General features: G+C 37.0%; 1 protein-coding gene across 3 annotated transcripts; it reads left to right on the plus strand.

The window, feature by feature from the left end:
- The first annotated feature begins 1020 nt into the window (after positions 1-1020).
- Positions 1021-11225, plus strand: LOC112554122 (zinc finger protein 324B-like). Of its 3 annotated transcripts, XM_025221730.1 has the most exons (7): positions 1021-2375; positions 2911-3018; positions 3288-3450; positions 3769-3962; positions 4386-5329; positions 5714-5954; positions 6230-11225. In XM_025221730.1, the coding sequence occupies exons 2-7, from the start codon at positions 2989-2991 to the stop codon at positions 6938-6940; spliced, it is 2283 nt and encodes a 760-aa protein (XP_025077515.1). In that variant the 5' UTR covers positions 1021-2375; positions 2911-2988; the 3' UTR covers positions 6941-11225. The 3 variants fall into 3 exon arrangements, with proteins under 3 accessions (XP_025077515.1, XP_025077516.1, XP_025077517.1); XM_025221731.1 differs by lacking the exon at positions 2911-3018; XM_025221732.1 differs by lacking the exons at positions 1021-2375; positions 2911-3018 and adding an exon at positions 2401-2868.
- The last annotated feature ends 94 nt before the right edge of the window (positions 11226-11319 follow it).

Consider the following 11319-nt stretch of genomic DNA (forward strand, 5'->3'; position numbering starts at 1 on the left):
GGGGGAAGGATACTCAACACGGGTATCGGTCGATACGCGGCCAGCACTTCGACCACGCGTCTATTCACAACAATTAACCTGTAACAGCGCTGTTAATAAATTCAGCTTACGAAAGTTACGGTTAAAATGATTACACTTCCCTGTCTCCATGCAACACTCTTAGTTATCAAATTGAGATCTGACAATTATTTTACTCTTACAATGAAAAAAAGGAAACAAAACACAGTGAAAAAAAGTGCCAACTAAAATATTCGCGGGAAAGATTTTTTTTTTCTTCCCTATAACCGAAGACTCATATGATCCGCCCGTCCAGTCCGACTTTTAAATGCCTATAACAACCGCGTGTGACTACTCTAAGCCATCAACAGCGTGTCAACAGAATGTATAGTGGAAATGTGACGCCATTTTCCAACCAGTTTATGTTAGGGAAGATTAGTGTGTTTATATCTGTGTAACCAGTTCTTGTGGCCATCAAGAAAGTTGTGCATAGACAGTCCATTGTCAAAATTTATAATTAAAATGCAAGAACAAAGATGAACATTAATTTATTTTCATTAATTTAAACCCACGAGGAATCAATTCGTAAATGCAATGATTGCTACTTACTATAAATTAAGTACAAATGCCTACATTAGAGACGGGAGCTTAATTTTAAATTTACTTCCCCTGCCTACGAACTCTCTAGTACATAGAGAATTCGAAGGAAAAAAAATACAGCTTTTGTCGGGAGCAGAAAGTGGAGTGGAACGATTAAGGTGATTTTGAGAAATCATGTTGGCTTTGCTTTAAGACAAAAGTGATTTTTTAAACACAATTTGCATACCAATGATTATTAAACATTGATAAGCATGGCAATCATCGGACCACTTATTGTAGTCTACTGTCTTTTCCAATACGATTACCTAAATTACTGACATTAAAGACTATCCAGCTTTTTCTTTCGTGATCGTGTAAAGAATAATTGGTTCAGGGAAGGAAATTGGCTCCACTGCATACCTGTGGACACTCGTAGAGGTGTCATAAGATGGGTTATAAATATTATAAGTCGGCTCTTAAATTGAGTGATCAGACAGTAAACTAGGAGACAAATTTGAAATTATTAATCAAACTGCGATAGGCAAAAACCAAAATCAAAGGCACGGGGGTGAATCAGTGTATGATAATCAGATTTTTAAATACAAGCGGGACATTGATCGACTTTTTAGATGAAAGCATGACATTGGGTTTCCCGCCGGAACATCTTACCCTCGAAACTCCTTATTTTCAAATTTTGGTGGCAATTACAACTCGTGAACTTATCATCCAAACACAAACCTTTGTCAAAATGAATAAAATAGCGCTTGATCTTATTAAAATTCACAAAAATGAAATTGAATTAGCAGGCTTTATTTCAAACAGAACACATCCCACTGAATGAAGATTATGACAATTATAAACTACTGCTCATGTACCAAGGCATTGTTGTGAACTAATATAGGTTATACAGTACTGTTTGAGTTACAGCATGCTATTTGTTGAGCAAGAGAAGAAATAATTATAGAATAGTGAAGTATAAAAATATGTATATTTATATGATATAAATAACTAATTGTGTAAGGATTTTTCTGATTTTTTCTAGCAGCTGCTGGAGTTTAGACAGTTTCAGAGGTTATAACTAATGAGGCCCTAACATTTGCAAAATAGAGCATACTTTTAATGATCTTGTTGCTATGTATTGAAATAGGTAATACACTTTGAGAGTAAAATTCTATTTCAAAATTCATTTAAGTTTTATTTAATCCTCTGAAAGTGTTTTCAAATTACTGGGGGTTTTTTGTTTGCATTTTATGTTAATATTAATTTGTTGTTAGTCAACACAGTTGTCACAATTGAAAATTCAGAGTAGATATTTGCTTTTATTTTTATTTTTAAAATATGAACGCATTGGTCTTTAAAACACCAGTTAAGCACGCACTCAGAAAAGCTACAGGTGGAAATTCCACTTTGAAAATAATAAGTTCTGCCTTGTTGCTATATAGTTACGCATAGCATTTAGTTGTTTCCCTTGGTTCAAAGGGAGTACAGTATTTGGTTGCTGAACCAACCTTAAAATAACACAAATAAAGTATGCTTTAAAATTGGACAGGAAAAAAAAAAGACAACAGAAATCTTTTTCTTTCAGAAAGGCTATAATGTGTAGTTTAAGCTGCGTTTCACTAGACATGGCAAGATACTTGGTCTGTTTTGTCTGTAATAACCCTGAGAGAGTTGGGAAAAACCCACTTTTGTAATTTGTAAAGAATGGAGAATGGTTCCTTATGTTACCTGCATCCTCTTATCCACATTGAAGGGGGAAATATATATGAGGATAATGCTTGTAGTAGAATAATTATCAGGTATGTCTCACTGCACCAAAAGCATGTTCATCCAAAACACTTTTAATGTACTTACTCTTTAGAAATCATTTCAAAACTTACTAGCATTAAATGGTTCATAATCTCAATCATATAAAAAGGATAACATAAAAACATAAGATCTTTGATTTAAAAACATCACATTTTAGGACGTTTTCTAGTCTCTGAGCTTTGTGAGTTTGCTTAAGTATAACATGACATTGTCCTCAAAGCTGCTGAAAGCATAGATAAACAAAGTGCTGCTGTTAATTTGTCATGAAAATGTGTTTTCCAGAAATTATTGTTTCATTCTGGGGACAAATAAACTGGATGGGCCTGAATATTAGTAACACAGTCCCACAGCAAACTGGGTTAAGTAGGAGGGAAATGTAGGTGGTTCATCATGTCTAGGGAATGAGCCCAAACTTCCTGCTCTTATTTACTTTATTTTTCCTGATATCAGGGGATAAAGGGCATTTTTCAGTTACACTTTTTGGTGAGCTTAAGATTCTATATTAACATTATGTCATCATTAAAGGCTACAGCCAAACGGAGCTTTGAGCATATGTTAATGAAGCATGACCATACAGGTCCATCTAGTCTTGAGACATAGCTAATGAGTTTTATCCTTACTTCCAAAATGCAGGTGAAAATTTTAATGTTCAAAAAATTGTGTCATACTAAAATTGCCATGTTATTTGGGGAGTTATTATTTTGTTTTAAAATAGACCCAGTCATTTGAAAATAATGATGCAACCAGGTTAGTCTTTGAAAAAAAGGAAACAATGGAGAGATTAGTGACAAATAATACAACATTTAGAGCAATATTTGACTGATGTCGATAATGATTTTCCTACCTGCAGGGGCTTTCTTGCGGAACACAACTCTTAAATGGTTTAGTGAAATGTTTTTCAGATGAATGCTGACCAAGGTATCAGGAGTGACCTTTCAGAAGGAAATGAAAATAGATTACAAATCAATAATAATGATAAAGATCTACAAACACTCCAAGTAGTCATGGCCAATGTACCTTGTTCTTCTGAAACATCTGTAATTATGGTCACCTCTTCTAGTCAAGGTTTGAATTTTTCTTTCTCTTTTTTTCAGCACATTATAATTGTTTCACTCTGCCAAAAATTATGAATAATCTCATTGATCAGGACTACTTTAGCCTTTTTAAAAAAAAAATGGGACAGTAAACTGTTAGAGCAGAAAAATTATTTACAACTGTGTGCTTTTTTAAAGTGGAGAGGAGAGTTATTTTCCAAGAAAATTATTATTAATTAAGTTATTAATTTTTTCAAAATTTAGCAGTAATGTTTGGTCAAAAACATAACCAGTTCATATTACATTGTCATTAAACAATTTTTTTCTATCAAAACATTTACTTCTGCAGCTTCAGTGGCTAGCGACAAGGTTGTTGAGAATGTAAATGTAAATGCCAGCACCAGTGGAGAAGAACAGACTGAAGGAAGTGTTGCGAAGCACTCCATAGTGGAGTCCTATGTCAAGATGATCGTGTGTCGCAAGACCACAGTGAAATTAGTTAATGTCAGCACAGGAGAAGTACTGCAAACATCCTGCATGACAGTATGTTTCAATCCTTCTAATCACCCTTGAAAATCAGCTCTAGCTGTTTAAGATGAACTTTTCAAAGTTTTTGTTTTCTTCATTGTGCTAAGAAACATAGGCATATTCATTATAATACAAATTCTGCCTAAGAGTATTAGACTTTAGCTGCTTAAGTTGTTTTCCTCAGATTTTCAGCGTTAAAGCATGTACATGATTTCTTAGCACACCTGATCCTCACTTTCATTATTAACATTTGGTTTCTTCCTCTGAGGCAAGAATGTTCTTAATTTCTTGGAGAAAATACCACCTGTGGCATGAAAACAAGTTTCCTGTATTCATTAACATTAGCCTTACCATCAAAATATCAGGACTATGAAGAATTAGAAATGACAACTGCATTTTGATGCTGCCATTGACCCACACTTTTTAAATTCTCATCAGGAGGAAGACGAGCCTGTGGTATTGCAAGTGGATCGTGTGGAGAGTTCAGAGACCATTGATAGTGAGAAGTACAAGTCAAATAATAATAATAACACATTATCCGAAGGATGTGCTCAGGTACTGAAGCCATTGACAGGTCAAAATGAGGAAAAACCCATGACTAAAAGACCCGTTAGGAGACCAAGACTGATAAAAGCAAAGGTTTCTGCTGTTAATAAAGACAATGACCTGGTCTTATCAGAAGGAGAGATGAATTGTGACTCTAAGAGTTCAACACCAGATAAAGAAGACTGTCTGGAACATGACAGAGCAGGACAGGCAGAAAAAAATCACATAGTCTTAGAAAATAGAAATGAGGCAAATTCAGTTGCTGAATCTGATTCCGCTCTTACAAGGAGCATTGAAGCAGCATCTTCATTTATCAAGAAAGAGACATCAGTGAAGCTTATGAGGCAATCCATCATTACAACACGCAAACAAGCTGCTGCAGCTGCTGGCAGAGTGGCTCCGGCACCATCAATACTGCATGATCAGGCACCTGCCAGCAATGTACAGCTTCCTATAAAGCGAGGAAGGGGAAGACCTCCCAAGAGACCTCGCCTTGTAGAATGTAAACCAGAACCCAAAGAAACTGAGGTGGAGAATAAAGAACTACCAAATGAACCATCTGGAGCTGAAGTCAAAGAAAGAAAAGAAACAAAAGATGATTATGTTGATGAAGAAGGTGGTGGTGGTGGTGAAGAAGAGGGAAATGATGATGATGATGAGGACTGGAGTAGTGAAATGGAAAGAACACAAAAACAAGATAAAATAAGAAAGGCAACTGCTCATTCATGTGAGAACTGCAAAAAGCACTTTTCTTCTGTGGCTACTTATTTGAAACACATCAAGAGGAGGAATTGTGAAGCTACCTTTTACTGCAAAATGTGCACCAAAATTTTCAGGTGATTGTATTTTGTTTTATTAATTCTTCTGATTTATTATTCTCATGCATTTTTTTGTCCTGATTTAACAAAGTACACAAAAGGTATAGTGTCACTGAAAGAATGCTTCAAGTATGGCTTATATTAATTGTCATTAGATGCCATCTTGGTATCCCTACCACCCTAACACAAAAATAAATAAGCCCAGCAATTGAATGTAATTTTTAAGATTGTTAATATCCTACTACTTAATCAATAGCCTTCAGGTATCGTCATTTCATTTTTTAGAATTTCATGAGTTGATGATATTTTTCAAAAATAGCATTTTTATACTGTGCCTGCTGTAGTAAAAGACACTTTCCACACAACACAAACGCTTACAAAATTTTTTTGGTGCATTTTTAGTTCCCATGATCAGCTGGACAGACATATGGAAGGTCACCGTGACCAAGCAGAAAATGGCAATTACCACTGTCGTGACTGCAACCGCAGATATGCAACTCGAGGTGGCTACATGAAGCACAAGCGCCAGGGAACTTGCTTCAAGCGAGATGATTTTGAAGATGGAGTCAAAGGAGAGTTTGAGTGTGAAATCTGCAAGACACATTTCCGAACTGAGTCATTCCTCAGGCTGCACAAATACAAGGTGAATGTTAGTTGCTGTTGTCTCAGATTTTTTTTATAAGTCTGAACCCCAAAAATTGCAAAACTTTAAAAAAGGTGTTCTTAGGATTTTTGTTGCTGATGCCAAAACAAAATCTTTTTTTTTTCTCACAGGGCCTAATCAGTTTAATTCTTATTTTTATTTTAGAGTTACCTTGATAGCTGTTCTTATCATAGCTTTATATTGTTAATACTTACAGTTCTGTCTCATAATAGCAATTAAAAGTGATACAGCCCTTGAAAACAATTTTTTTTTAGGTTCACGAGAACCCTGATAATGTGTATGAGTGCCATCAGTGTGGACGCAAGTTCTACAGTCGGCAAGGGTATCTGAAGCACGAGGCAGCAAAGAGCTGTACCACACCATTTACCTGTCCTGTTTGTGGGAAAACTTACTCAAACAAAGCCCGGGAGAGCTTCAAACTTCACATGAAACACCACAGAGCAGAGGCTGATGGCATTCAATTTCAATGTGAGGAATGTGGACGTACCTACCTCACAGAAGAGGCACTGAAAAAGCATAGAATAAAGCACACAGGTCTTAGGCCTTACAAGTGTAGTGTTTGTGACAAGACATTTCCAATGCGATACATGGTTAAGGATCATGAGAGGACACATTCTGGGGACAAGCCGTTCTTGTGCAGCATGTGTGGATCATCTTTCAGTAATCGTGGGCATCTCTACAGGCACATCCGTTCACATGAATTTGGCACGCTTCACAAGCGAGGTCGTCCAAAAAAGAATACTCTGATTCATTTGAGACTGCCAAGTAATGATGGTGGTGATGGCACTGAAGGAATTGTGGATGATGGCACCATACGTGTGATGGAGATAAAAACAGACCCTACACAAGATCAGCATGACTTAGGTTCCTCCACTGTGATGAGTCCTACCTACATTACTGTGCACACAGCACCTGGGCAGGTTATGCTGGACAGCCAGGTGGCACAAGAAAAACACAGGAAGTGACGATGACTGAAGGGCAGTTGCAGCATGTCGTCATGCAGGCCGAAGGAATGTCAGACCCCATGGTCATCCAGGTAATCCGAGACTGGACTGGATCTACCACTTACCACCAGGTTTCTGAATCACATGCAGTTGCAGAAACACATGAAATCTTGCAGACACATAGGGTGGTACCTGCTGTATCAAGTGCACATCATGTTACTGTAGAAGAGAAAGTCCTGACTCATCAGCAGCCGCAGCATCATGTGGTGGTCACGGCAAGTCAGCAGCAGTCCCATGCATTGATTGCAAATCAGCCTGCCAACTACTAAACCTATTTTTAGTACCATCATTGTTTGTGCAATTACCAATCATCAGATAGTTAATTCCATTTATTGTATATTTGTTTTGTCAAAGCTTGAATTTGTCATGAGTTATTAGTACATTGCTATTAAAACCTTCATAAATTCTAACCATACTTTGTAAAGATTAAGCCCCCAATGGCCTGGCTCCTAGTGCTGGGGGTGGACACCTTTTTACAAGCCACAGATATTTTCTCCTGTAAAGGTTTTCAGATATTCTGAAAGGCCTCTGCAAATGACTCACATGCTGGCGAAGTAGCCCTTTAGTTCATTCAGAATTTCTCATTACAACAAAAAGCACAGAGAATAGCTTTTTGATCTCCCACCCCTGAAAATATTCTTAATTGCAAATGCCTCTGGGCACAGGTGCGCCACATCTGTAAACATCAAAGAAGGATCTCATGGGAATGTTTCGTTTCCTCGCTGACAAGCCGTGTTCCTTCCTGGTTGGTTTGGTCAACCATAAAAAAACTTAAAGGAAAGAGTAGCAATAGAGCGGTAGGAATTACTTACAGATCTTCAAGAAATTGCGAATTAGCTAGGAACTACTTTTGAAATGACTGTACATCTTCATCACAATATTTTGCGGCTTTTCAACATGTGAAAGCTTGCAAAGAATCAACACAATGCAACTTCCAGTCCAATAACTTGGAAGCCAAAACACTGATTTCTCGATGTCTGAGCTTAAACAAGCACTTTCAAAGTGCTCTCACTCGGCCCCAGGACCAGACAGTATTTCATACCAAATCGTAACTAAACTCCCAGACTCAGCATTGAGGACATTACTAGTGATTTTCAATCATATATAGAGCTCAGGAAACTTTCCTATGGCTTAGCATGAGGCTATAATAGTCCTAATACTTGCTTTCATGTGTGCTACAAAACCCACAGAAATTTCATGACCTCTTTTTGCTTGAGCCTATTCTGCTGACAATTACAGATGTTGTAAATACTTTTCTTTTGTCTAGAACTCTGTACGTTAGTTAAGACCCCTTAAAGAACAACCTGAATTCTGAAATTTGACAATCTCTCTAATCTTACCAATCTTATTTTTTCACAGAGGAGAGTCAGTTTGTTCTGTACTGCCTGTCATTGTTCGGGTAGGCAAAGCTGATGTTCCTTTTGTACCTTGAGCTTTAGCTAACTTTAGGTTACATAATGTCTACTGACATGTCCCTTATTTCTAACATCTCCTATGTTGTGTATTATGAACTCCGGAAGATGGGCTCCATTTGCCATAATGCTCTGTCCATCTCAACCAACAAAATTCAATCTGCTCATTTGTTCTGTCTAAAGTAGACTATTGCATCTGCCTTCTTGCTGGCTGTCCACAGTACCTCGTTCAGAAAGTCCAGAACTCAGTTGCTCATCTCATTTTCCAGACTCATAAATCTGAACATGTCACACCTCTTCTTCGCTCACTTTATTGGCTACCAGTTAAAGCTAGAATAGACTACAAGCTCCCAATCCTAGGCTATGGATTTTTTGAAGGCTTCCACACAGACACACTACTTTACTGAAATCTTGGCTGTCCACATTCCTGCTCGAAACCTTCACTTCTCATCAGACTTCCACATTCTATCCTCCCTCCCACAAAGACAGTCACATACAGACAACGGACGTCCTCCCTCTGTGCTGCTAAACAGTGGAATCCTCTCCCACATCACATTTGCCACTCTGACTCCAAGGCTACATTCAAACGCTCTCTGAAAACATATTTGTCCACTAAGTACAATCCCTAAATAACTATTCTTAACTCTTTTTGTACTGTTGTCTGTCATGTGAACCATTATGTAACTACTCCATCTCTACACTGTTTATAGTACCTTTATCCGTTGCATTATGTTCTACTCGTGTACTTCTTCTTTATGTTGTTCAGTGTGCCTACACGTATCTTATGTTCACTGTCTGCTACCTAATGTTCATTTATCATCACTGATGAGTGCAGAGGGTGTGACCTATCTTGGTCATGATGCTGTGTTACATAAGTATGCATATGATTATTATTATTAATCTCAATCTAACTTCTCTCTTCTTTCCAAAATTGATGTATTGTCCCGCAGCACAGCAGTTCATATATCGTGTGGATGCTAATAAGCCTTAGCAGTGTATTGCAAGTCCTGTAGCACTGATGCAGCTTTGGTTTGAGTGATTAATGATCTTCTGTATCTGACCATAGTCGTGTCCCATTTTTATCTCTTCTGCACTCACTTGTAACAGTGGTTCTCAAAGTATTTCAGACCGTGGACTACTTTACTAAAGTAAAAAATATGGTAGACCACCAAGGCCTAAAATCACTCTGTATCATGAATTTCAGATTTAAATTGTTTCATTACTAAATGTACTTTTGTGACAGTAGTAAAGTAATAAGTCTACATAAAATTATATACTTTGCAAAGGAGGCATAAACATTAAAAATAAGGAAGTGCACTGTGTTAATAAGGGGTAACAGATGATGTTATTAAAGAGTGACAATGCTCGCATTGTGACATAAAGACTTTGTTGATAAGCAAGCAGTTGGACATCAATAAAAATTAAAACTCATGTGAAATCAATGCTGGACTAATTGGCGTATCTAGCGATTTAAGCGTCACTTTGCTGATATGATGACTGTCAGCCATGGACTACCTGACTCATGTGTATGGCCCACAAATGATCCGTAAACCACACTTTGAGAACCACTGATTTATAATGTTCAGTACCATCACTTTCATTCACTTTTAGGATTTGGGAACTGTGAAGTTTTCCTGACCACCTATCTTATTAACAAGTATAAATCATCATAGGCACATGCCTATAATAATAATAATAAAAAAACCAAGACCAAAGTTCTACTATTTTTCCTCTAGCAAGCAATCTTTTTGAAGTTTTTGGATCTATAGTTTGGAAATCCATGCTAGTGCTTCTAAGGCATACACAGACATATGAAACCTTGAGAAAACATTTTAAACCCCATCCTTTCCGGAAATACTTAACAAATTTCAAGAGCCCTCAACAAAGATGAATGGATTTCATTTCTTAACATAAAAATCGTACTTTATCTGAAGTATAAGCATTAATGGCAAAAACATTGTTGGTAATACTGCTGAAACAGTTTTGAAGTTCAAGATAAACATCAAGTGCCTGACATTGAAAGGGACAGTCAGAAATGGAAGATAAAGAGACCAAAGACTATCTGTTTAAACAACTAGGTGAACATTCTATAAAGAATAAAGGGGGCAAAAATGGAGCATTCAAATAAATCATAATTGAAAAGCTAGCAACTGCTAAACAAGCTGTTCTTGTTACAAACTGTAAAAATTTAATTCACTATTTTAATAATCTTTAATTAATAGAAGCATTCATTTGCTGAACAGCTGGACATACTTATACTTCAGAGCCAAATAGGTAGGATATTAGCAATATTTTAAGGAGCATGCTGTAGTAGGTACATTGATATTTCATTGCATATATGCATATATATATTAAAGACTTTGGGACTATGAAAAATCAGTGTAGAATGGGGTGGGTTTACAAAAAAAAAAAAAATTATATGCAAGCAGAATGTACATTTCACATCTGTTAAGCAGGAGCTATACTACAAGGACTAGTATGGCTGGACTGGTATCAGTCAATGAATGAATAATAAACACAAAGCACAGATCTAAACAATCCATAGATGGATACCACAGTAGGTCCAAAAATGCCAAGAGAAGTGTCAAACCTCTTGCCCATTAGGCAAGGAGATATAACTTTTTATTATATTATCTAACATGGATTCCTCAAAGATTCATGTGTATAGGTGCGTTGCTGTCTGTCTGCCAAGACCAAGGCTTAGCCCCTTGCAAAGTTCTCCTCTGTCAGTATTGACGAGCCTAAACAATGAATGTGACTAAACCGGAAGCTTTGTATAAACCTGCCTCGTTTCAGTAGTTAATCTGAAATGTGAATAAACCGAAAGCTTGATACACAACTGCCTTGCTTTAGTAGTTAAAAGGAAAAAAATCGTCTGCCAGCAGTCCAGTAATACAAGTTCTGGTTCGCTAAGTAATGGGTTAGCCA

This window comes from Pomacea canaliculata, linkage group LG13, assembly GCF_003073045.1.
Source record: "Pomacea canaliculata isolate SZHN2017 linkage group LG13, ASM307304v1, whole genome shotgun sequence".
Taxonomy (NCBI): domain Eukaryota; kingdom Metazoa; phylum Mollusca; class Gastropoda; order Architaenioglossa; family Ampullariidae; genus Pomacea; species Pomacea canaliculata.

What these genes read in the sequence shown, in the direction of transcription:
- LOC112554122 (XM_025221730.1), top strand. Translation starts at nt 2,989, where the DNA reads ATGAGTTTTATCCTTACTTCCAAAATGCAG. An exon ending in GGTCACCTCTTCTAGTCAAG is followed by an intron (nt 3,451 to 3,768) that starts GTTTGAATTTTT and finishes TTACTTCTGCAG; the next exon opens with CTTCAGTGGCTAGCGACAAG. An exon ending in TCAGGCTGCACAAATACAAG is followed by an intron (nt 5,955 to 6,229) that starts GTGAATGTTAGT and finishes ATTTTTTTTTAG; the next exon opens with GTTCACGAGAACCCTGATAA.